Here is a 27082-nt window from a genome sequence, read left to right as displayed (position 1 = left end):
TACAGTACATATTCTTATAGCCTACAGTACATATTCTTATAGCCTACAGTACATATTCTTATAGACTACAGTACATGTTCTTATAGACTACAGTACATATTCTTATAGCCTACAGTACATATTCTTATAGCCTACAGTACATATTCTAATAGACTACAGTACATATTCTTATAGACTACAGTACATGTTCTTATAGCCTACAGTACATAGTCTTATAGCCTACAGTACATATTCTTATAGCCTACAGTACATATTCTAATAGACTACAGTACATGTTCTTATAGCCTACAGTACATATTCTAATAGACTACAGTACATATTCTTATAGCCTACAGTACATATTCTTATAGACTACAGTACATATTCTAATAGACTACAGTACATATTCTTATAGCCTACAGTACATATTCTAATAGACTACAGTACATGTTCTTATAGCCTACAGTACATATTCTTATAGACTACAGTACATATTCTAATAGACTACAGTACATATACTTATAGCCTACAGTACATATTCTTATAGCCTACAGTACATATTCTTATAGCCTACAGTACATATTCTAATAGACTACAGTACATAGTCTTATAGCCTACAGTACATATTCTTATAGCCTACAGTACATATTCTTATAGACTACAGTACATATTCTTATAGCCTACAGTACATATTCTAATAGACTACCGTACATATTCTAATAGACTACAGTACATATTCTTATAGACAACAGTACATATTCTAATAGACTACAGTACATATTCTAATAGACTACAGTACATATTCTTATAGCCTACAGTACATATTCTTATAGTCTTCAACATATTCTTACCTCTTTATTGATTGATTTCCATTGAATTGTATCCATTTTCTGTTTTAGAAAGATTTGTACAAATATGAAAAGATAAATGGATAAAACAATATCCATTTAGATTGTATAAGGGACCTTAAATTGAGGAGCTCTTTACATTCTTCAGTTCAGTTCCTGCACCTGCTGTCCTTTTCAATTCAAATCAAAATGCTTCAGATGGACAGTTAGACTCCTGCAAGAACCCCCAACAACTAAGGAGGTTCCTCGATGAGCCCCACCTCCTATGGGGTTCTTGGAAGAACCTTTTGGGGGCAATTTTCAGTGCCAAGAACCCTAAGGTTCTTCAAAGAACGTTGAGGATCTTAGAAGAACCCTTGTTGAACCCCCAATTTTTAGAGTGTACTCTGTCTCTCTCTATCTCTCTCTTCCTCCCTCTGTCAGCCTCTCTGTCTCTCTATATCTCTCTCTTCCTCCCTCTCTCAGCCTCTCTTCCTCCCTCTCACAGCCTCTCTCTATCTCTCTTCCTCCCCCTCTATCTCTCTCTTCCTCTGTCTCTTTCTTTCACAGCCAGCAGATGAGGAAGACTTCCCTCTTATCCAGGTCGCAATCCTGAAACGACCGGCCCCAAGTAGAAGTTGCTCATAGGCAGTGCAATCTAGGATCAGATCACCCTCCCTCAAGCCCGACCTTAACCATTAGACTGGGGTGTGCAAAACTGACTTTAAATCAGTGTATCCAGACTATATAACGGGAAATAGATGTATTATCAGGCGTGGGATTCGGGCAGCAGGTATATAAGCGCTTCCTGGATCTGTTTTAGCCTATATGGGCAATGTATCATCATATTTCTCCCAGGAGTGTTTTTACAGCGGAGTGTGTGTGTCGCGCTGTGCAGGTGCGAACAGAACGGAACGCAGAGGCACCTGTTGCTATTCGTCATTGCCACTGTAGCGCGGAGTGGGGCAGGATCGCCGTCACACACACACGGGGATTTAGGCTACTGTGTGTGTGTGAAGCAGCTATTCCCTAATCTCTGATCTTCTGGATAAACCCTCGGGTAGGCTCGAGGTAATCTACGGTAATTGAACTAACGACAGTGTCCTAGTTGAACAACTTTACGGTTATCGTTTTTCCAGCCCCGGGGACTGGAGAGTTAGTGTTAGACTGTATGCTGCTGTTTCGGATTGATTGACATCTCTCCTCCTTTTGAGTAGCCAACGTGTATATTTCTTTACTTTGTGGTTTGGATACTTTTGTCTGTGTTCAGCACAGTCACACCAGTGCGCATCATCATGGTGAAAGGGGTGTTTTGGGCCGCGGATGTCTGTGATCGTTCCTTCGGACTGAAACGCCTGTCCTACCTGGGATAGGTAGCTTAACCCAACCTGGTTCCCGGTTTGAGGAACTTTACATTTTCATCGGACTCTACATTTTTCACACGGACATTCTATAGAATGGAGTGGGAGCTGAGACCACGGCTTTGTTTCCTAACGAAAGGGCCGCGCGGCTACGGCTTTCACCTTCACGGCGAGCGGAATAAAGGCGGACAGTTCATACGGAAAGTGGAACCCGGTTCGTCCGCGGAGCTTTCGGGGCTGCGCGCGGGGGACCGGGTCGTGGAAGTGAACGGGGAAAACGTGGAGGACGAGACGCACCATCAAGTGAGTGCTTTCTCTGTCAATTAATTTCAAAGGGCTTTATTGTCATGGGAAACATATGTTTACATTGCCAAAGCAAGTGAAATGGATAAACAAAAGTGAAATAATCAGAAATGAACAGTAAACATTACACTCACGAAAGTTTCAAAATAATAGAGACATTTCAAATGTTACATTATGGGTATGTACAGTGTTGTAATGATGAGCAAATAGTTGAAGTACAAAAGGGAAAATAAATAAACAAAAATATGAGCTGTATTTACAATGGTGTTTGTTCTTCACTTGTTGCTCTTTTCTTGTGGCAGAAAGTGCAGGAAGTGCAGCTCAGTTTCCACCTCATTTTGTGGGCAGTGTTGCACACAGCCTGTCTTCCCTTGAGAGACAGGTCTGCCTACAGTGGCCTTTCTCAATAGCAAGGCAGTGCTCACTGAATCTGTACATAGTCAAAGCTTTCCTTCGTTTTTGGTCAGTCACAGTTTTTAGGTATTCTCTCTCTTCTGTCTCTCTGTGTGTGTGTGTGTGAGTGTGTGTGTGAGTGCGACTCCAGTGTGTGAGTGTGTGAGTGAGTGCGACTCCAGTGAGTGTGTGTGTGAGTGAGTGCGACTCCAGTGTGTGTGTGTGTGAGTGAGTGCGACTCCAGTGAGTGTGTGTGTGAGTGAGTGCGACTCCAGTGAGTGTGTGTGTGAGTGAGTGCGACTCCAGTGAGTGTGTGTGTGAGTGCGACTCCAGTGAGTGTGTGTGTGAGTGAGTGCGACTCCAGTGAGTGTGTGTGTGAGTGAGTGCGACTCCAGTGTGTGTGTGTGTGTGAGTGAGTGCGACTCCAGTGAGTGTGTGTGTGAGTGAGTGCGACTCCAATGTGTGTGTGTGTGTGAGTGAGTGCGACTCCAGTGAGTGTGTGTGTGAGTGCGACTCCAGTGAGTGTGTGTGTGAGTGAGTGCGACTCCAGTGAGTGTGTGTGTGAGTGAGTGCGACTCCAGTGAGTGTGTGTGTGAGTGAGTGCGACTCCAGTGAGTGTGTGAGTGAGTGCGACTCCAGTGTGTGTGTGTGAGTGAGTGCGACTCCAGTGAGTGTGTGTGTGTGTGAGTGCGACTCCAGTGAGTGTAAGTGTGTGTGTGAGTGCGACTCCAGTGTGTGTGAGTGTGTGTGTGAGTGCGACTCCAGTGTGTGTGTGTGTGTGAGTGAGTGCGACTCCAGTGTGTGTGTGTGTGTGTGTGAGTGAGTGCGACTCCAGTGTGTGTGTGTGTGTGTGTGAGTGCGACTCCAGTGTGTGTGTGTGTGAGTGAGTGCGACTCCAGTGTGTGTGTGTGTGTGTGAGTGCGACTCCAGTGTGTGTGTGTGTGAGTGAGTGCGACTCCAGTGTGTGTGAGTGTGTGTGTGAGTGCGACTCCAGTGTGTGTGTGTGTGTGAGTGAGTGCGACTCCAGTCAGTGTGTGTGTGTGTGAGTGCGACTCCAGTGTGTCTGTGTGTGTTACAGTGTGTGTGTGTGTGTTACAGTGTGTGTGTGTGTTACAGTATGCGTGTGTGTGTGTGTTACACTATGCGTGTGTGTGTTCCAGTGTGTGTGTGTGTGTTACAGTATGCGTGTGTGTGTTCCAGTGTGTGTGTGTGTGTGTGTTACAGTATGCGTGTGTGTGTTCCAGTGTGTGTGTGTGTGTGTTACAGTATGCGTGTGTGTGTTCCAGTGTGTGTGTGTGTGTTACAGTATGTGTGTGTGTGTGTTACAGTATGCGTGTGTGTGTGTGTTACAGTATGCGTGTGTGTGTGTGTGTGTGTGTGTGTGTGTGTGTGTTCCAGTGTGTGTGTGTGTGTGTGTGTGTGTGTGTGTGTGTGTTACAGTATGTGTGTGTGTGTTACAGTGTGTGTGTGTGTGTTACAGTGTGTGTGTGTGTGTGTGTGTTCCAGTGTGTGTGTGTGTGTTACAGTGTGTGTGTGTGTGTGTGTTACAGTGTGTGTGTGTGTGTGTGTTCCAGTGTGTGTGTGTGTGTTACAGTGTGTGTGTGTGTGTTACAGTGTGTGTGTGTGTGTGTGTGTTCCAGTGTGTGTGTGTGTGTTACAGTGTGTGTGTGTGTGTGTTACAGTGTGTGCGTGTGTCTTCCAGTGTGTGTGTGTGTGTTACAGTATGTGTGTGTGTGTGTGTGTGTTACAGTGTGTGTGTGTGTGTTACAGTGTGTGTGTGTGTGTGTGTGTTCCAGTGTGTGTGTGTGTGTGTTACAGTGTGTGTGTGTGTGTGTTACAGTGTGTGCGTGTGTCTTCCAGTGTGTGTGTGTGTGTTACAGTATGTGTGTGTGTGTGTGTGTGTGTTCCAGTGTGTGTGTGTGTGTTACAGTATGTGTGTGTGTGTGTGTGTGTTACAGTGTGTGTGTGTGTGTGTTCCAGTGTGTGTGTGTGTGTGTGTGTGTGTGTGTGTGTGTGTGTGTGTGTGTTACAGTATGTGTGTGTTCCAGTGTGTGTGTGTGTGTGTGTGTGTGTTACAGTATGTGTGTGTGTGTGTGTTCCAGTGTGTGTGTGTGTGTGTGTGTGTGTGTGTGTGTGTGTGTGTGTGTGTGTGTGTGTGTGTGTTACAGTGTGTGTGTGTGTGTTCCAGTGTGTGTGTGTGTGTGTGTGTGTGTGTGTGTGTGTGTGTGTTACAGTATGCGTGTGAACCACAGACAACAGGTTACCTTCTACCTGATTGATCAGATTTAGATGTGATTAGATCCCATTTAGCCGACGTCAGCATCTAGATTTCCGGGGGTCCGACACATAACGAAAAAGACATGACAGACTACTTCCTGTAGCCTTATGGGATGGACAGTGAACTGGGTCAAATGAGTCCTTATTGTTATGGGAATCAATGGAAGGTATTGTGGAGCTGGGTCTATGTGTGTTAGTCTTGTTGAAAACAAACTCAGGTCTTTCGAACTGGGTTGAGGTTGTCACACCAACAGCTATTTGCCCGAGATGTGGTCGGATCACCTTTTAACCCTTTAACTACCCCTGTCTCCAGCAGGGTTGGGGTCAATTCCAGTTCAATTCCAGCCCATTCAGGAAGTAGGCTGCACTGAAAATCTAATTCTCTTCAATGCTTTTCAATGAGGAAAATTTGGAATTGGAATTTGGTTTACTCTCTTAATTGAAATGGAATTGACAACCCTACTCTCCATGTTAACCCACTACTCTCTCTCTCTCTCTCTCCCTTCTTCCTTGTCCTCTGCCACCATCCCTCTGTTGGCTCTGTCATTATTCCTCAACCCATCTAAAATATCTTCTCTCGTTCTCCTTTTCATCTCTCTCTCTCCTCCTTACTTTGCTCTCCGTTGTTTTTCCTCCCTCTCTCTCTAATCCATCTGTCACTCCCTCTCACAATTTGAGCTTTATTGACATGACTATGAACGGTTCAACAAAAATGTGAAAGCAGTTAATCATTTATCCCCCTCTCTCTTTTTCTCCCTCTATCTCTCCTCTCTCCCCTCCTCCCTCTCTCTTTTTCTCCCTCTATCTCTCCTCTCTCCCCTCCTCCCTCTCTCTTTTTCTCCCTCTATCTCTCCTCTCTCCCCTCTTCCCTCTCTCTTTTTCTCCCTATATCTCCCCTCTCTCTTTTTCTCCCTATATCTCTCCTCTCTCTTTTTCTCCCTCTATCTCTCCTCTCTCCCCTCCTCCCTCTCTCTTTTCTCCATCTATCTCTCCTCTCTCCCCTCTTCCCTCTCTCTTTTTCTCCCTATATCTCTCCTCTCTCTTTTTCTCCCTATATCTCTCCTCTCTCCCCTCCTCCCTCTCTCTTTTTCTCCCTATAACTCTCCTCTCTCCCCTCCCCCTCTGTCTTTTTCTCCCTATATCTCTCCTCTCTCCCCTCCTCCCTCTCTCTTTTTCTCCCTATATCTCTCCTCTCTCCCCTCCTCCCTCTCTCTTTTTCTCCCTATAACTCTCCTCTCTCCCCTCCCCCTCTGTCTTTTTCTCCCTATATCTCTCCTCTCTCCCCTCCTCCCTCTCTCTTTTTCTCCCTATATCTCTCCTCTCTCCCCTCCTCCCTCTCTCTTTTTCTCCCTATATCTCTCCTCTCTCCCCTCCTCCCTCGCTCCCCTCCTCTCTCTCAATTCAATTCAATTCAATTCAATTCAAGGGGCTTTATTGGCACAGGAAACATATGTTAACGTTGCCAAAGCAAGCAAAGTAGATAATATACACAAGTGAAATAAACAATAAAAATAAACAGTAAACATTTAACATACAGAAGTTTCAAAATAATAAAGACATTTCAAATGTCATATTATGTATATATACAGTGTTGTAATGATGTACAAATGGTTAATGGGGAAAATAATTAAACATAAATATGGGTTGTGTTTACAATGGTGTTTGTTCTTCACTGGTTGCCCTTTTCTTGTGGCAACAGGTCACAAATCTTGCTGCTGTGATGTAACACTGTGGTATTTCACCCAGTAGATATGAGAGTTTATCAGGTTAGTTTTTGAATTCTTTGTGGATCTGTGTAATCTGAGGGAAATATGTGTCTCTAATATGGTCATACATTTGGCAGGAGGTTAGGAAGTACAGCTTAAATTTGGGTCAGTCACAGTGGTCAGGTATTCTGCCACTGTGTACTCTCTGTTTAGGGCCAAATAGAATTCTAGTTTGCTCTGTTTTTTTGTTAATTCTTTCCAATGTGTCAAGTAATGATGTTTTTGTTTTGTCATGATTTGGTTGGGTGTAATTGTGTTGCTGTCTCCATCACCCTCTTCCACCTATAGGTCGTGTATCGAATCAGAGCAGTGGAGCATCGCACCAGGTTGCTGGTCGTCGACAAAGAGACAGATGATTACCTGCGTGGTCACGGGCTGGCCTGCACAGAGGACCTCGCCGTTGAGATGGGCAATCTCTCTCCCCGGCCCTCCCCCTTCACCTCCCCCTCAGCCTCCCCTGTAGCCCAGGGGGAAGTCCTCTCACCCTCACCCATACACATCCTCACTAAAGCCCTCAGACACACCTCTGCCTCACCCAGAAGGATGGATACACGATCGCCGACGTCAAGCCTGATGATTGGCACCAAGAAAAGGGTAGGTGATGTGGTAAGGTAGATGGTATCTATTCAGTGGGGATACTTGGTCACTCTCTAAGCACAAAAACAGTTGTATTTCATTTCTAGTGAACCTAGCGCTGCTAGGTGGTCCCAGTTCGCTACCTTCCTCCGCTCGGCCCTAACCCTTCAATGTTTTCAGATCTGTAAGGTGGAAGCTGAACCTACTAACACCTTTAGCCACACTAACATCGAGGGGTTAGGGCCAAGGTGAAGGGATAGGGAACGATTTGGGACTGGCTGCAAGAGTGTCCACTACAGGTCCTGTGTGGATCAGTTGGTAGAGCATGGTGCTTGCAACGCCAGGGCTGTGGGTCCTGTGTGGATCAGTTGGTAGAGCATGGTGCTTGCAACGCCAGGGCTGTGGGTCCTGTGTGGATCAGTTGGTAGAGCATGGTGCTTGCAACGCCAGGGCTGTGGGTCCTGTGTGGATCAGTTGGTAGAGCATGGTGCTTGCAACGCCAGGGCTGTGGGTCCTGTGTGGATCAGGTGGTAGAGCATGGTGCTTGCAACGCCAGGGCTGTGGGTCCTGTGTGGATCAGTTGGTAGAGCATGGTGCTTGCAACGCCAGGGCTGTGGGTCCTGTGTGGATCAGTTGGTAGAGCATGGTGGTTGCAACGCCAGGGCTGTGGGTCCTGTGTGGATCAGTTGGTAGAGCATGGTGCTTGCAACGCCAGGGCTGTGGGTCCTGTGTGGATCAGGTGGTAGAGCATGGTGCTTGCAACGCCAGGGCTGTGGGTCCTGTGTGGATCAGTTGGTAGAGCATGGTCCTTGCAACGCCAGGGCTGTGTGTCCTGTGTGGATCAGTTGGTAGAGCATGGTGCTTGCAACGCCAGGGCTGTGGGTCCTGTGTGGATCAGGTGGTAGAGCATGGTGCTTGCAACGCCAGGGCTGTGGGTCCTGTGTGGATCAGTTGGTAGAGCATGGTCCTTGCAACGCCAGGGCTGTGGGTCCTGTGTGGATCAGTTGGTAGAGCATGGTGCTTGCAACGCCAGGGCTGTGGGTCCTGTGTGGATCAGGTGGTAGAGCATGGTGCTTGCAACGCCAGGGCTGTGGGTCCTGTGTGGATCAGTTGGTAGAGCATGGTGCTTGCAACGCCAGGGCTGTGGGTCCTGTGTGGATCAGTTGGTAGAGCATGGTGCTTGCAACACCAGGGCTGTGGGTCCTGTGTGGATCAGGTGGTAGAGCATGGTGCTTGCAACGCCAGAGCTGTGGGTCCTGTGTGGATCAGTTGGTAGAGCATGGTGCTTGCAACGCCAGGGCTGTGGGTCCTGTGTGGATCAGTTGGTAGAGCATGGTGCTTGCAACTCCAGGGCTGTGGGTCCTGTGTGGATCAGGTGGTAGAGCATGGTGCTTGCAACACCAGGGCTGTGGGTCCTGTGTGGATCAGGTGGTAGAGCATGGTGCTTGCAACGCCAGGGCTGTGGGTCCTCTGTGGATCAGTTGGTAGAGCATGGTGCTTGCAACGCCAGGACTGTGGGTCCTGTGTGGATCAGGTGGTAGAGCATGGTGCTTGCAACGCCAGGGCTGTGGGTCCTGTGTGGATCAGTTGGTAGAGCATGGTGCTTGCAACGCCAGGGCTGTGGGTCCTGTGTGGATCAGGTGGTAGAGCATGGTGCTTGCAACGCCAGGGCTGTGGGTCCTGTGTGGATCAGTTGGTAGAGCATGGTGCTTGCAACTCCAGGGCTGTGGGTCCTGTGTGGATCAGGTGGTAGAGCATGGTGCTTGCAACACCAGGGCTGTGGGTCCTGTGTGGATCAGGTGGTAGAGCATGGTGCTTGCAACGCCAGGGCTGTGGGTCCTCTGTGGATCAGTTGGTAGAGCATGGTGCTTGCAACGCCAGGACTGTGGGTCCTGTGTGGATCAGGTGGTAGAGCATGGTGCTTGCAACGCCAGGGCTGTGGGTCCTGTGTGGATCAGTTGGTAGAGCATGGTGCTTGCAACGCCAGGGCTGTGGGTCCTGTGTGGATCAGGTGGTAGAGCATGGTGCTTGCAACGCCAGGGCTGTGGGTCCTGTGTGGATCAGTTGGTAGAGCATGGTGCTTGCAACGCCAGGGCTGTGGGTCCTGTGTGGATCAGGTGGTAGAGCATGGTGCTTGCAACACCAGGGATGTGGGTCCTGTGTGGATCAGGTGGTAGAGCATGGTGCTTGCAACACCAGGGCTGTGGATTTGATTCCCACGGGGGGGCCAGTACGCAAATTTATAGACACACTACTGTAACCACTTTGGATAAGAGTGTCTGCTAAATGTTTTTAAAAAATTGGCTCACTATTATACCAGGGTTACAATAGTTAACCCTTCCTTTTCAGTTAAGCTGTTCAGCTCCTAACTTGAATTGCAGGGTCTGTATCCACAAAGTGTGTAGGAGTTGGAGTGCTGATCAAGGATCAGGTCCCCTCCTGTCCATTTAGTCTTATTCATTATAATCTAAAAAGGTGAAACTTATCTCCCGAGTGGCGCAGCGGTTTTTAGGTATCACTACAGTCCCGGGTTCAATCCCAGGCTGTGTCACACCTGGCCGTGACCGAGAGACCCATGAGACGGCGCACAATTGGCCAAGTGTCGTCTGGGTTAGGGGAGGGTTTGGCCGGCCGGGATTTCCTTGTCCCATCGCACTCTAGCAACTCCTTGTGGTGGGCAGGGCGCGTGCAAGCTGACCTAGGTCACCAGCTGTACGGTGTTTCCTCCGACACATTGGTGAGGCTGGTTTCCGGGTTAAACGAGCAGTGTGTCAAGAAGCAGTGCAGCTTGGCGGAGTCGTGATTCGGAGGTCGCACGGCTCTTGACCTTCACCTATCTCGAGTTCATAGGGCAGTTGCAGCGACGGGACAAGACTGTAACTACCAATTGGGGAGGAAATGGGTAAAAATACCAAAAAAAACAAGGTGAAACTGATATTAGATCAGCAGTCCTACTTTGAGACACTTTGTGAATATGGGAATTCACTGTGTACTCTGAGAGGAGGAGAGTGAATTGGTCTGGAGAAACAGACAGACAGACAGACAGACAGACAGACAGACAGACAGACAGACAGACAGACAGACAGACAGACAGACAGACAGACAGACAGACAGACAGACAGACATGAGAGGAGGGGAGGGGAGTGAATTGGTCTGGAGAAACAGATGGTAAACTGGTCTGACCCAGTTGAGATAAATATAGACAGACAGACAGACAGACAGACAGACAGACAGACAGACAGACAGACAGACAGACAGACAGACAGACAGACAGACAGACAGACAGACAGACACAGACAGACAGACAGACAGACAGACAGACAGACAGACAGAGACACAGACAGAGACAGACAGACAGACAGACAGACAGACAGACAGACAGACAGACAGACAGACAGACAGACAGACAGACAGACAGACAGACAGACAGACAGACAGACAGACATGAGAGGAGGGGAGTGAATTGGTCTGGAGAAACAGATGGTAAACTGGTCTGACCCAGTTGAGATAAATATAGACAGACAGACAGACAGACAGACAGACAGACAGACAGACAGACAGACAGACAGACAGACAGACAGACATGTGAGGAGGGGAGGGGAGAGGAGAGGAGAGGAGGGAAAAGGAGGGAAGCCGACAGTGTTGTTTTACCTGTCAGGTAATCAGGATCAGACAGGCACCTGGTGGGCTGTGATTGGTTTAAATCCTACATACTGTGACCAGTGCCTGAATTGGAATCTATTTAAATCCATTCTACTAACCAGTGCTTCAATTAGACAGGCGTCTATTTCTGCTAGTGAATGAACGAGCAGCGAGGCGAGAGAGAGAGAGAGAGAGAGAGAGAGAGAGAGAGAGAGAGTAAGAGCAATGAGATGTTGTTTGTGATTAATCGAGCTTCCGGCATATAGCTGTTATCTGTGTTGGTACACACACACACACACACACACACACACACACACACACACACACACACACACACACACACACACACACACACACACACACACACACACACACACACAGACACACACACACTCTCTCTATCTTATTCTACCTCCCACTCTGCGGTCAAACACACCTGTGTTGTTGAGGAGAGATCAGAGTTAGAGGGAATCAGCCGTCAGGCATGGACTAGAGCAGGTCAGATACACAGTCTGTCCATGGACTAGAGCAGGTCAGATACACAGTCTGTCCATGGACTAGAGCAGGTCAGATACACAGTCTGTCCATGGACTAGAGCAGGTCAGATACACAGTCTGTCCATGGACCAGAGCAGGTCAGATACACAGTCTGTCCATGGACCAGAGCAGGTCAGATACACACAGTCTGTCCATGGACTAGAGCAGGTCAGATACACAGTCTGTCCATGGACCAGAGCAGGTCAGATAAACACAGTCTGTCCATGGACTAGAGCAGGTCAGATACACACAGTCTGTCCATGGACTAGAGCAGGTCAGATACACAGTCTGTCCATGGACCAGAGCAGGTCAGATACACAGTCTGTCCATGGACTAGAGCAGGTCAGATACACACAGTCTGTCCATGGACTAGAGCAGGTCAGATACACACAGTCTGCCCATGGACTAGAGCAGGTCAGATACACAGTCTGTCCATGGACTAGAGCAGGTCAGATACACACAGTCTGCCCATGGATTAGAGCAGGTCAGATACACACAGTCTGTCCATGGACTAGAGCAGGTCAGATACACACAGTCTGTCCATGGACTAGAGCAGGTCAGATACACACAGTCTGTCCATGGACTAGAGCAGGTCAGATACACACAGTCTGTCCATGGACTAGAGCAGGTCAGATACACACAGTCTGCCCATGGACTAGAGCAGGTCAGATACAGGCATACACAGTCTGTCCCATGGACTAGAGCAGGTCAGATACACACAGTCTGTCCATGGACTAGAGCAGGTCAGATACACACAGTCTGTCCATGGACTAGAGCAGGTCAGATACACAGTCTGTCCATGGACTAGAGCAGGTCAGATACACACAGTCTGTCCATGGACTAGAGCAGGTCAGATACACAGTCTGTCCATGGACTAGAGCAGGTCAGATACACAGTCTGTCCATGGACTAGAGCAGGTCAGATACACACAGTCTGCCCATGGACTAGAGCAGGTCAGATACACACAGTCTGTCCATGGACTAGAGCAGGTCAGATACACACAGTCTGTCCATGGACTAGAGCAGGTCAGATACACACAGTCTGTCCATGGACTAGAGCAGGTCAGATACACACAGTCTGTCCATGGACTAGAGCAGGTCAGATACACACAGTCTGTCCATGGACTAGAGCAGGTCAGATACACACAGTCTGTCCATGGACTAGAGCAGGTCAGATACACACAGTCTGCCCATGGACTAGAGCAGGTCAGATACACACAGTCTGTCCATGGACTAGAGCAGGTCAGATACACACAGTCTGCCCATGGACTAGAGCAGGTCAGATACACACAGTCTGTCCATGGACTAGAGCAGGTCAGATACACACAGTCTGTCCATGGACTAGAGCAGGTCAGATACACACAGTCTGTCCATGGACTAGAGCAGGTCAGATACACACAGTCTGCCCATGGACTAGAGCAGGTCAGATACACACAGTCTGTCCATGGACTAGAGCAGGTCAGATACACACAGTCTGTCCATGGACTAGAGCAGGTCAGATACACACAGTCTGTCCATGGACTAGAGCAGGTCAGATACACACAGTCTGTCCATGGACTAGAGCAGGTCAGATACACACAGTCTGCCCATGGACTAGAGCAGGTCAGATACACACAGTCTGTCCATGGACTAGAGCAGGTCAGATACACACAGTCTGCCCATGGACTAGAGCAGATCCCTGTTATAGTGATGGGATGTTCGGCTGTTTTTACTAACTAAGATCTTTTAATCAAAATAACTAATATTTCATTCATTTGAGGCAGTAATGCTCAGAGTTCGCAGGCCCCGTTACCGGCGAATAGAAAACGCGAAAGAGTCATGATTCTGCAATCCTCTAGTTCACCATAGGGGGCTTATTGGAGCGGTCATTTGTGGCTGAGAGTTATAAACGTGTGCTTTAAACAATGTACATTTGTTGATTGCTAGGCATACAAGTAAGATTATTTATTGATACATTTGAAACCGGACTAGATTGTGAACGACTCGTGGCGGAATGCATTGCTTGACTGCCGGGTGATTGGTAGCCTGACGACTCTTCCGCTGCATACTTTCTCATTGCGGAGAAGTAACGTCCATAGGCGTGGCATAGCGTTTGGACCGGAGCAAGTAGTCTGGGTAGCCGGGCAAGGTGGTAAAGTCGTTCGCGAACTGCAGCCCCCCCCCCCCAGAAAGATTAGTTATTGAGTTTGTTGAGCAGAGGCTGTGTATGTTTTGGTTCTACAAAACGGTGTCCATCAAAACATTCAATAATCAATTAATTGCATTCATTCTTGCACCTTTTCAGTTCTAAACATGTAGGTTTCTTCTCATGATCTATTTTCCTGCGCGTAAATATGACAGACAGTTGGTGGATGGAGCACGTCTCTGGAGCACTGAGATATAAACTCCAGCCGCTGAGCCAAAGGAGCCTGTGTTAGAGCTGCTGCCTGGTCAGTGTCTGCATTGTCCGTGCAGCACTTACGGTGATACAGACTCTGTAAAAGTCAGGGAACTCATACTTCTTCAGCTGTTGAGCATAGCTGTTGTCAAGGAAGTCAGTTTGCGTTTATACAGGAGCTCCCACCCCGACCTACCTCCAACCAATCAAGTCAATGCAAAGCTATATGGAGCCCTCCACATTGTCACAACATCGATGCAGGATGGAGCTCAATTTGGCCTCTGCATGCCTCTGGAGGCTCCGCTTTGCGTCACACCCTCCATACAGAGCCTCCAGATCAAGCAGAAACGGGCTTTTCATGCGCCTGTAGGACTCATTGCAGCCAGCACAAGCAGGTCAAACGACCGACTAAAATGAACAAGTCACTCAGAAAAACGAATCATGACTCTCGAGTCAGTAAAAAGAGTCGTTCAAAAAGAAGGAATCGTTCACGAACTACACATCACTTATCCTTATATAGTGCACTACTTTTAACCTATGGACCCTGGTCAAAAGTATTGCACTAAATAGGGAATATAGTGGTGGGTGGCCCAGCATTCTACAGGTATTCAAACTGTGGTGGGTGGCCCAGCATTCTACAGGTATTCAAACTGTGGTGGGTGGCCCAGCATTCTACAGGTATTCAAACTGTGGTGGGTTACGCCCAGCATTCTACAGGTATTCAAACTGTGGTGGGTGGCCCAGCATTCTACAGGTATTCAAACTGTGGTGGGTGGCCCAGCATTCTACAGGTATTCAAACTGTGGTGGGTTACGCCCAGCATTCTACAGGTATTCAAACTGTGGTGGGTGGCCCAGCATTCTACAGGTATTCAAACTGTGGTGGGTGGCCCAGCATTCTACAGGCATTCAAACTGTGGTGGGTGGCCCAACATTCTACAGGCATTCAAACTGTGGTGGGTTAGGCCCAGCATTCTACAGGTATTCAAACTGTGGTGGGTGGCCCAGCATTCTACAGGTATTCAAACTGTGGTGGGTGGCCCAGCATTCTACAGGTATTCAAACTGTGGTGGGTGGCCCAGCATTCTACAGGCATTCAAACTGTGGTGGGTTAGGCCCAGCATTCTACAGGTATTCAAACTGTGGTGGGTGGCCCAGCATTCTACAGGCATTCAAACTGTGGTGGGTGGCCCAGCATTCTACAGGCATTCAAACTGTGGTGGGTGGCCCAGCATTCTACAGGTATTCAAACTGTGGTGGGTGGCCCAGAATTCTACAGGTATTCAAACTGTGGTGGGTGGCCCAGCATTCTACAGGCATTCAAACTGTGGTGGGTGGCCCAGCATTCTACAAGCATTCAAACTGTGGTGGGTGGCCCAGCATTCTACAGGCATTCAAACTGTGGTGGGTGGCCCAGCATTCTACAGGTATTCAAACTGTGGTGGGTGGCCCAGCATTCTACAGGTATTCAAACTGTGGTGGGTGGCCCAGCATTCTACAGGTATTCAAACTGTGGTGGGTGGCCCAGCATTCTACAGGTATTCAAACTGTGGTGGGTGGCCCAGCATTCTACAGGCATTCAAACTGTGGTGGGTGGCCCAGCATTCTACAGGCATTCAAACTGTGGTGGGTGGCCCAGCATTCTACAGGTATTCAAACTGTGGTGGGTGGCCCAGAATTCTACAGGTATTCAAACTGTGGTGGGTGGCCCAGCATTCTACAGGCATTCAAACTGTGGTGGGTGGCCCAGCATTCTACAGGCATTCAAACTGTGGTGGGTGGCCCAGCATTCTACAGGTATTCAAACTGTGGTGGGTGGCCCAGCATTCTACAGGCATTCAAACTGTGGTGGGTGGCCCAGCATTCTACATGTATTCAAACTGTGGTGGGTGGCCCAGCATTCTACAGGTATTCAAACTGTGGTGGGTGGCCCAGCATTCTACATGTATTCAAACTGTGGTGGGTGGCCCAGCATTCTACAGGTATTCAAACTGTGGTGGGTGGCCCAGCATTCTACAGGTATTCAAACTGTGGTGGGTGGCCCAGCATTCTACAGGTATTCAAACTGTGGTGGGTGGCCCAGCATTCTACAGGCATTCAAACTGTGGTGGGTGGCCCAGCATTCTACAGGCATTCAAACTGTGGTGGGTGGCCCAGCATTCTACAGGCATTCAAACTGTGGTGGGTTAGGCCCAGCATTCTACAGGTATTCAAACTGTGGTGGGTGGCCCAGCATTCTACAGGCATTCAAACTGTGGTGGGTGGCCCAGCATTCTACAGGCATTCAAACTGTGGTGGGTGGCCCAGCATTCTACAGGTATTCAAACTGTGGTGGGTGGCCCAGCATTCTACAGGTATTCAAACTGTGGTGGGTTACGCCCAGCATTCTACAGGTATTCAAACTGTGGTGGGTGGCCCAGCATTCTACAGGTATTCAAACTGTGGTGGGTGGCCCAGCATTCTACAGGCATTCAAACTGTGGTGGGTGGCCCAGCATTCTACAGGTATTCAAACTGTGGTGGGTGGCCCAGCATTCTACAGGTATTCAAACTGTGGTGGGTGGCCCAGCATTCTACAGGTATTCAAACTGTGGTGGGTGGCCCAGCATTCTACAGGTATTCAAACTGTGGTGGGTTACGCCCAGCATTCTACAGGTATTCAAACTGTGGTGGGTGGCCCAGCATTCTACAGGCATTCAAACTGTGGTGGGTGGCCCAGCATTCTACAGGTATTCAAACTGTGGTGGGTGGCCCAGCATTCTACAGGTATTCAAACTGTGGTGGGTGGCCCAGCATTCTACAGGTATTCAAACTGTGGTGGGTGGCCCAGCATTCTACAGGTATTCAAACTGTGGTGGGTTACGCCCAGCATTCTACAGGTATTCAAACTGTGGTGGGTGGCCCAGCATTCTACATGTATTCAAACTGTGGTGGGTGGCCCAGCATTCTACAGGTATTCAAACTGTGGTGGGTTACGCCCAGCATTCTACAGGTATTCAAACTGTGGTGGGTGGCCCAGCATTCTACAGGTATTCAAACTGTGGTGGGTGGCCCAGCATTCTACATGTATTCAAACTGTGGTGGGTGGCCCAGCATTCTACAGGCATTCAAACTGTGGTGGGTGGCCCAGCATTCTACAGGTATTCAAACTGTGGTGGGTGGCCCAGCATTCTACAGGTATTCAAACTGTGGTGGGTGGCCCAGCATTCTACATGTATTCAAACTGTGGTGGGTGGCCCAGCATTCTACAGGTATTCAAACTGTGGTGGGTGGCCCAGCATTCTACAGGTATTCAAACTGTGCAGATATTTCTCCCCCTTTCTCCTTTTCTTGCTCATTCTCTGTCGACACACACACACACACACACACACACACACACACACACACACACACACACACACACACACACACACACACACACACACACACACACACACACATACACACACACACATACACACTCTCAGAACACATCCTCTCCCCTTTTGTCTCCTGTTTGCATGTTCTTCACCCTGTAGGCCTACCTGTGGAGGTATGAAGGGTGTTGCGTCACTACTGGTGAACTGATGCAGCCCTATCAGATGACATACATACTGTACTGTAGCTTCTACAATACACTCTGAGATGAAATGAAGCAGGAGGAAGGGCGTTGTTTAACAGACTGGCAGCACAGACAGACACACACGCGTGTTGCTATATCCATGTTCCCCTGTCTGTGGTCTAGTTCACATCTACTCTGCATTCGAAAAGTATTCAAAAAAATACAAAGTATTGACTTTTTCAAGGTGTTTGTTACGTTACAGGTTTATTCTAAAATTGATTCAATTCATGTTTTACCTCATCAAGGTGAAATAAATAAAATAAATAATCTATCTACACACAATACCCGATAATGACAAAGCGAAAACAGAAATACCTTATTTACATAAGTATTTAGACCCTTCGCTATGAGACTCAAAATTGACAGAGCTCCAGAGTTCCTCTGTGGAGATGGGAGAACCTTCCAGAAGGACAACCATCTCTGCAGCACTCCACCAATCAGGCCTTTATGGTAGAGTGGCCAGACGGAAGCCACTCCTCAGTAAAAGGCACATGACAGCCTACTTGGAGTTTGCCAAAAGGCACCTAAAGACTCTCAGACCATCAGAAACAAGATTCTCTGGTCTGATGAAACCAAGATTGAACTTTTTGGCCTGAATGCCAAGCATCACGTCTGGAGGAAACCTGGCACCATCCCTACGGTGAAGCATGGTGGTGGCAGCATCATGTTGTGGGGATGTTTTTCAGTGGCAGGGACTGGGAGACTAGTCAGGATCGAGAGAAAGATGAACATAGCAAAGTACAGAGAGATCCTTGATGAAAACCTGCTCCAGAGCGCTCAGGACCTCAGACTGGGGCAAAGGTTCACCTTCCAACAGGACAACGACCCTAAGCACACAGCCAAGACAACGCAGGAGTGGCTTCGGGACAAGTCTCTGAATGTCCTTGTGTGGCCCAGCCAGAGCCCAGACTTGAACCCAATCTAACGTCTCTGGAGAGACCTGAAAATAGCTGTGCAGCGACACTCCCCATCCAACCTGACAGAGCTTGAGAGGATCTGCAGGGAAGAATGGGAGAAACTCCCCAAATACAGGTGTGCCAAGCTTGTAGCGTCATACCCAAGAACACTCGAGGCTGTAAATCGCTGCCAAATGTGCTTCAACAAAGTACTGAGTAAAGGCTCTGAATACTTATGCAAATGTGATATTTCAGGGTTTAAAAAAAATATAATTGCAAAAATGTATAAGAACATGTTTTTGCTTTGTCATAATGGAGTATTGTTTGTCATAATGGAGTATTGTTTGTCATAACGGAGTATTGTTTGTCATAATGGAGTATTGTTTGTCATAATGGAGTATTGTTTGTCATAATGGAGTATTGTTTGTCATAATGGAGTATTGTTTGTCATAATGGAGTATTGTTTGTCATAATGGAGTATTGTTTGTCATAATGTGTGTAGATTGATGAGGGGAATTTTAGAATAAGGCTGTAACGTAGCAAAAGGTTTAAGGGATCTGAATACTTTCCGAATGCGCTGTATATGGCATGTTGGCGACGAGTGCAGTGAACTACCGTTAACGAGGTCATATTCACGATAAACGCTGCAGATTTCAGCTCAATCAGAAAGTACTTTTAAATGGCAAGTGCTATGTGCCTCTGATTGAAACCCGTAGGAAGTTGGCTTAGTTAGAGGGATTACAGAGAAAGTATGGTTTAGTTAGAGGGATTACAGAGACAGTATGGCTTAGTTAGAGGGATTACAGAGACAGTATGGTTTAGTTAGAGGGATTACAGAGACAGTATGGTTTAGTTAGAGGGATTACAGAGACAGTATGGCTTAGTTAGAGGGATTACAGAGACAGTATGGTTTAGTTAGAGGGATTACAGAGACAGTATGGTTTAGTTAGAGGGATTACAGAGACAGTATGGTTTAGTTAGAGGGATTACAGAGACAGTATGGTTTAGTTAGAGGGATTACAGAGACAGTATGGTTTAGTTAGAGGGATTACAGAGACAGTATGGTTTAGTTAGAGGGATTACAGAGACAGTATGGTTTAGTTAGAGGGATTACAGAGACAGTATGGTTTAGTTAGAGGGATTACAGAGACAGTATGGTTTAGTTAGAGGGATTACAGAGACAGAATGGTTTAGTTAGAGGGATTACAGAGACAGTATGGTTTAGTTAGAGGGATTACAGAGACAGAATGGTTTAGTTAGAGGGATTACAGAGACAGTATGGTTTAGTAAGAGGGATTACAGAGACAGTATGGTTTAGTTAGAGGGATTACAGAGACAGTATGGTTTAGTTAGAGGGATTACAGAGACAGTATGGTTTAGTTAGAGGGATTACAGAGACAGTATGGTTTAGTTAGAGGGATTACAGAGACAGTATGGTTTAGTTAGAGGGATTACAGAGACAGTATGGTTTAGAGGGATTACAGAGACAGTATGGTTTAGAGGGATTACAGAGACAGTATGGTTAAGTTAGAGGGATTACAGAGACAGTATCGTTTAGTTAGAGGGATTACAGAGACATAATGGTTTAGTTAGAGGGATTATAGAGACAGTATGGTTTAGAGGGATTACAGAGACAGTATGGTTTAGAGGGATTACAGAGACAGTATGGTTTAGTTAGAGGGATTACAGAGACAGTGTATTTGTTGCTATTAATTTGTAGAACTATAAATAGTTCACCATGTGATGGTCAACACCTCTATGCCTAATGCTTTTCATTTGTCTGCAGACACACACACACACACACACACACGTTGTCCCATAAAACTCCATTGTGTGATGTTTCGTATGTAATGTCTATCACAGATGACTGATATACTCTAGTCAAAGTGCATTGTTCTGTGGCACAAACACACACCCACACACCCACACACAGAGTGCATTGTTCCGTAGCATATTGTGTTATCCTGGCAGACGCCCTTATTGCATTACATAACCAGACTGTTATCTTCATAGGAACACTCTGCTCCAGTACTGGCTGATCAATCTGACTGTCTGGTTACCGGCTGATCAATCTGACTGTCTGGTTACCGGCTGATCAATCTGACTGTCTGGTTACCGGCTGATCAATCTGACTGTCTGGTTACCGGCTGATCTATTGGCTGTCTGGTTACCGGCTGATCAATCTGACTGTCTGGTTACCGGCTGATCAATCTGACTGTCTGGTTACTGGTATCTATTACGGGCTGATCAATCTGACTGTCTGGTTACCGGCTGATCAATCTGACTGTCTGGTTACTGGTATCTATTACGGCTGATCAATCTGACTGTCTGGTTACCGGCTGATCTATTGGCTGTCTGGTTACTGGTATCTATTACGGCTGATCAATCTGACTGTCTGGTTACCGGTATCTATTACGGCTGATCAATCTGACTGTCTGGTTACCGGTATCTATTACGGCTGATCTATTGGCTGTCTGGTTACTGGTATCTATTACGGCTGATCTATTGGCTGTCTGGTTACTGGTATCTATTACGGCTGATCTATTGGCTGTCTGGTTACCGGCTGATCTATTGGCTGTCTGGTTACTGGTATCTATTACGGCTGATCTCTCACCTTCAACTCCAACAGCCATTATCTAGACTTCTAATTCCGTTGCTGCAGGAAACTAATTTAACCCTGACCCTCATCACACATCTCAGCCTCCTCTTCAGCCTCCTCTTCAGCCTCCTCTTCCTTGCCATGGAAAACTGTGACTTCAGAGATATTCCCCAGTTGACCCCCAAATAAATACCGTCCAGGGAGATAGACAGGCTTTGAGCTTTTGAGGTCAGTTTGATGTTATAACCAGACATATGTTTTGGGACTGGTGTGTGTTGGTTGGTTGATTAGGACAGAGACAGATATAGAGTGTATATATGGTTCTGTATTTAGCTGGTGTAGGGAGGACATAAAGAGGCCAACCAAGACATCAGAAGTCTCCCCCCCCCCCCCCCCCACGTCCTGAAGCATTAACACTCCAACTTACCTTAAACACCCTGTCAGCCATGGCAACCAGTCGTCAAGGTGTTCTGGTTTGTTGCCATGGCACAAACTGTGACAGACAGCGACACACACATCCACATTGTGTATGTGTGTAGGTATTCTGGTGCAGTCACACAGAGAGTACTGGGTCACGCTTATAGAAGACTGATCACATTACCATGACATTATCCCTGTTTCAACTCTGGAACAGCGAGAGAGAAAGCGTGAGGATGGGGACAGAGAAGGGTGTGTGTGGGTTGTGTGTGTGTGTGTGTGTGTGTGTGTGTGTGTGTGTGTGTGTGTGTGTGTGTGTGTGTGTGTGTGTGTGTGTGTGTGTGTGTGTGTGTGAGGGAGAGAGCTGTACTATGTGTACTATATTTACTATGGTCCAGTCATTGGGTCTGACTGAGAGGTTTAGCTATATCCACTTAGCCTGCCTACTCTGAAGACCTGTCCCAAAAGGCACCCTATAGGCCCTGGTCTAAAGTAGTGCACTATATAGGGAAGAGTGCACTGGTCTAAAGTAGTGCACTATATAGGGAATAGGTTGCCATTTGGGACACATTGTAAAGACCACTGGCAGATCCATCCATCCCTTTCCCTGGGCCTGAGGTAGGTAGGTAGGTAGGTAGGTAGGTAGGTAGGGTCTCAGTGAAATAGATCTGAACAGATGAACTAATAATTTAGATATACATCTATATAGCTACTGATTTAACTTTTGACAACTTCACTCACTGTCTGTCTGTTATGGTCTTCACTCACTGTCTGTCTGTTATGGTCTTCACTCGCTGTCTGTCTGTTATGGTCTTCACTCACTGTCTGTCTGTTATGGTCTTCACTCGCTGTCTGTCTGTTATGGTCTTCACTCACTGTCTGTCTGTTATGGTCTTCACTCACTGTCTGTCTGTTATGGTCTTCACTCACTGTCTGTCTGTTATGGTCTTCACTCACTGTCTGTCTGTTATGGTCTTCACTCACTGTCTGTCTGTCTGTTATGGTCTTCACTCGCTGTCTGTCTGTTATGGTCTTCACTGTCTGTCTGTCTGTTATGGTCTTCACTCACTGTCTGTCTGTTATGGTCTTCACTCACTGTCTGTCTGTTATGGTCTTCACTCACTGTCTGTCTGTTATGGTCTTCACTCACTGTCTGTCTGTTATGGTCTTCACTCACTGTCTGTCTGTCTGTTATGGTCTTCACTCGCTGTCTGTCTGTTATGGTCTTCACTGTCTGTCTGTCTGTCTGTTATGGTCTTCACTCACTGTCTGTCTGTTATGGTCTTCACCCTCAAAGCTGTCATCAGAATACTCTTGAGTTACGTTCCACCACTACTGACCCAAATTAGAACTTAGATTTTAAATTACAAACTTTTTCTTTCATTGTGTTTCCTCTCTCTCTCTTTCTGTCTCTCTCTCTGTAGTTGCCATCGGAGACAGCGTCGTTAGATACAGAGTTTCCCATGGCGACGGTGGAGCTCCTCCCCCGGCTGTGTCAGATGGTGAAGGGGGAGCTGGGATACGGGTTCAACCTGCACAGTGACAGAACACGGCGAGGACAGTTCATACGCAGCGTGGACCCCGTGTCCCCCGCCCAACACGCAGACCTCAGACCCCAGGACAGGCTGGTGGAGGTAGGGCCAGACAGAGAGAGAGAGACTGTCTGTGTGTGTGTGTGTGTGTGTGTGTGTGTGTTACCTCAGACACACACACACACACACACACACACAGATGAGATTAGCTTAGATAAGAGCTGATTACATGGACTTTGGCAGGTTAGGTTACCCTGTAGGGTTAGTGTGGGAGGGAGGGAGGGAGGGAGGGAGAGTGGGGGGTGCATTTGTGTGTGTGTGATTCAGGACACAGTAGGAATGTGTAGGATGAGAGAGAGCGAGAGAGAGAGATATGCAAAATTAAAGTTGCCACGGAGCTTAACGAATCAGATTACAGATCACTGCTTTCTCTCTCGCTTCCATCCCAGTCACAGGGGCTGGAGTCATGTGCCACCTGCTGGACAGGTTGTGTAACTGCAGCTCTGTGTCATTTGCTAAAAAACAACTTGGTAGTAATCATATACATACCTTTTTTGTCACAATTGACACACACACAAAAAAATATATAGACATTTTGCAATAAAGCAAGTATTTTCAAATCCAGTTTAAAATCAGTCCTAGATGTATAAATCAGAGATTATAGATACCTGACAGAGATTCATGCAGGTCAGTTAAGAACAAATTGTTATTTCCAATGTCTGTCTGTAAAACTACTCCTCCCCAGGTAAATGGAGGCAAATGGTTGAAGCAGCTCTATAAACTCTATAAGCATATTAAATATGGCTAATAACATCCACCCATTCATTCATCCTCCTCTCCTCCCCAGGTGAATGGAGTGAACATCGAGGCGTTGAGACACTCAGAGGTGGTGTCGTTTATACGTGGCGGGGGGGATGAGGCATGCCTCCTGGTGGTCGACGCGGAAACAGACGAGCTGTTCAAGAGGCTCGGGGTCACGCCCACCAGCACACATGTCAAAGGTCAAAGGATGACTGTCTTTCTTTTCTCTCTCTCTCTCGACAGAAATCCATATTTGCATCTAAACCATTAATGACCACAAACATATTTCAGTTTGAAGGATTCATCTCTTCATCTCTAAGGATTTTGTCAAGTTGCTCATGTGGTTTGTTCCTGCGTTCCAGAGGTCTATGTGGACGAGCCAATGACAGACAGCGCCCCACCCACCCCCTCTTCAACCACTGACCTCCCTCCAATGGATCCACCAATCATCAACGTCACCCTGATGGGCTCGCCAATCACAAACGGCTCGCCCAATTCTCAGACCAATGGGAGCTCAGCATCCCAGTACTCACGTGGCTCGACTACCCAATCAGAATTCAGCAGCTCAGATATGAGCATTCAGGTGTGTGTGTGTGTGTGTGTGTGTGTGTGTATATCCTGTAGCTAGTTTATGGTTTGTTGTATGTAATATGTAACATGTATGTAATATGTGCAGAACTGGGTTCAAATATCTCAGTTACTTTTACATACATTCAGAGTAAGTATTCAGATATATTTTATTTGAAAAGACAAGTAGTTTAATATTTTTTATGTATTTTGAAAATACTCAAATACACTCCCATACATTTAACTCAGGTATTTGAAAATAGTATTTGATAGAAGTATTTGAAAATACTCTCAAATACAATTTGGTAGACTATTTGGATTTTACAAATAACCATTAGAATACTCAAATAAAATGATTTGTTTTGGGCTGTGTATTTTAAAAATACTAAAATACAGGGAAAAAAGTTGAAATATCAGATACTCAAATAATACGTGTGTCTGAATACCTGTGTGTGTGTGTGCCTGCGTACGTGTATCTCTCTAGGTCCCTGAGGATTATGAGCGCCGTGTTTCGGACCCGTTCCTGGACAGCGGACTGCATCTGAGCCCCACGGCAGCCGAGGCCAAAGAGAGGGCCCAACACGGCAAGAAGAGAGCGCCCCCTATGGACTGGAGCAAGAAACAGGAGATCTTCAGCAACTTCTGAGAACCACACAGGAACCACACAGAACCTTCACAACAATGTTCTTAAATCCTTCAAGGTTGGTAAAGGTCTGTCACAAGGACACACCATAACCAGTGTTGGCCGTGCGCAGATCATCAGCCCGGAAACTATTTCATCATGGGAAATGAATAGAAAATGGCTGCCAATGTTCTGTGGTCAGAGGCGATAGGACTACCGCCCGCTGCGCACGGCTGACATTCGTTATGGTGTGTCATGTGACAGAGCTTCACCAGCCAATCAAGATAAAAGGCTGCAGTGGCTCCTAAAAAACTCTGAGAGAAACACAGAAAGCCTCTGTCCCCAGCAGGATTTGAACCCTGGTCTCCCACAGTACAAACCAACATCTTAACTATTAGACAAAGAGGAAATTCCCTATGGTCTGAGGGCCAACACTTATTGTGAAGTCACAAGCGGGGCTACCGCATCACGTGACCATGAGCAACCATGACCGTCTCATGTCTGCTACACCTCCACATGCCCCTACTATGGATTATCACAGTACCTTAGGATGAGGATAAATCATGTTGATTCATTTAGCCAGGATAATTGACTCAGTTACAATTGGCACTTGTTTCCATGGCTCCTAAATATTTCTCGGAGCAGTGACTTTACTGACAGTTTTTTTTTTCCTCCTACAGCAACTTGTAAGAAACGTTCACTGGCCCAACCACCACAAGCCCCACCTCTTTACCCTCCACAGAAAACAGGGTTGAATGTTTCCCAAAAGACTGAGATATGGGCCCGTATCCACAGTGTCTCAAAGTAGGAGTTCTGATCTAGGATCAGTTTGACTTTTTTATGTCATAATGAATACAATGAAATGTACAGGGAAGGATCTGATCCTAGTTTCATTAGATCTCACTGACTGAGGTAAGAACGTCAGGGCACCGCAACATGTGTGACCCCTGTGGCCAAGTCTTCCTCTCACGGATTGGACTTCACGGGTCACAGCAGATGCTGCGCTAAGCCCTAACTCGAAGACACAATAAATCTACGGTCTCACGAGACTGCGATGCCGACCACTATTATCCAGAGTTCAAGATTGAACTCTTTTCAGATCATATTGAACCCTTTTTTTGGTTCCACATAGAACCTCTTGTTCCAAATAGAACTCTCCAAATAGAACTCTCCAAATAGAACTCTCCAAATAGAACTCTCCAAATAGAACTCTCCAAATAGAACTCTCCAAAGGCTGCTATTTGGAACCTAAAGGGGTTTCATCTGACCTGACTTGGTTCTATCTGGAACCTTTTCTAGAGGGTTCTACAGGGACAAATTGTTCTACATGCAGTGGGTGAAAAAGTATTTGATCCCCTGCTGATTTTGTACGTTTGCCCACTTACAAAGAAATTATCAGTCTAGAATTTTAATGGTAGGTTTATATGAACAGTGAGAGACAGAATAACAACAAAAAAATCCAGAAAAACGTATGTCAAAAATGTTATAAAATGATTTGCATTTTAATGAGGGAAATAAGTATTTGACCCCTCTGCAAAACATGACTTAGTACTTGGTGGCAAAACCCTTGTTGGCAATCAGAGGTCAGACGTTTCTTGTAGTTGGCCACCAGGTTTACACACATCTCAGGAGGGATTTTGTCCCACTACTTTTTGCAGATCTTCTCCAAGTCATTAAGGTTTCGAGGCTGACGTTTGGCAACTCGAACCTTCAGCTCCCTCCACAGATTTTCTATGGGATTAAGGTCTGGAGACTGGCTAGGCCACTCCAGGACCTTAATGTGCTTCTTCTTGAGATACTCCTTTGTTGCCTTGGCCGTGTGTTTTGGGTCATTGTCATGCTGGAATACCCATCCACGAACCATTTTCAATGCCCTGGCTGAGGGAAGGGGGTTCTCACCCCAGATTTGACGGTACATGGCCCCGTCCATCGTCCCTTTGATGCGGTGAAGTTGTCCTGTCCCCTTAGCAGAAAAACACCCCCAAAGCATATTGTTTCCACCTCCATGTTTGA

At 46.9% G+C, this 27082-nt stretch overlaps 1 protein-coding gene across 1 annotated transcript; it reads left to right on the top strand.

The window, feature by feature from the left end:
- The first annotated feature begins 1733 nt into the window (after positions 1–1733).
- On the top strand, positions 1734–25472 carry LOC115147900 (Na(+)/H(+) exchange regulatory cofactor NHE-RF2-like). Its single transcript, XM_029690159.1, has 6 exons — positions 1734–2470; positions 7195–7512; positions 22972–23181; positions 23927–24080; positions 24243–24463; positions 24932–25472. The coding sequence occupies exons 1-6, from the start codon at positions 2264–2266 to the stop codon at positions 25091–25093; spliced, it is 1272 nt and encodes a 423-aa protein (XP_029546019.1). The 5' UTR covers positions 1734–2263; the 3' UTR covers positions 25094–25472.
- The last annotated feature ends 1610 nt before the right edge of the window (positions 25473–27082 follow it).

The sequence above is a fragment of the Salmo trutta genome, chromosome 14, assembly GCF_901001165.1.
Source record: "Salmo trutta chromosome 14, fSalTru1.1, whole genome shotgun sequence".
Taxonomy (NCBI): domain Eukaryota; kingdom Metazoa; phylum Chordata; class Actinopteri; order Salmoniformes; family Salmonidae; genus Salmo; species Salmo trutta.
This window is presented reverse-complemented; position numbering and strand designations above follow the sequence as displayed.

Bases quoted from the DNA above. Each gene is read 5' to 3' on its own strand.
- LOC115147900 (XM_029690159.1), top strand. From the start codon at position 2,264: ATGGAGTGGGAGCTGAGACCACGGCTTTGTTTCCTAACGAAAGGGCCG. The intron at 2,471-7,194 runs GTGAGTGCTTTC...TTCCACCTATAG, and splicing joins AGGACGAGACGCACCATCAA to GTCGTGTATCGAATCAGAGC. The intron at 24,081-24,242 runs GTCAAAGGATGA...CCTGCGTTCCAG, and splicing joins CACCAGCACACATGTCAAAG to AGGTCTATGTGGACGAGCCA.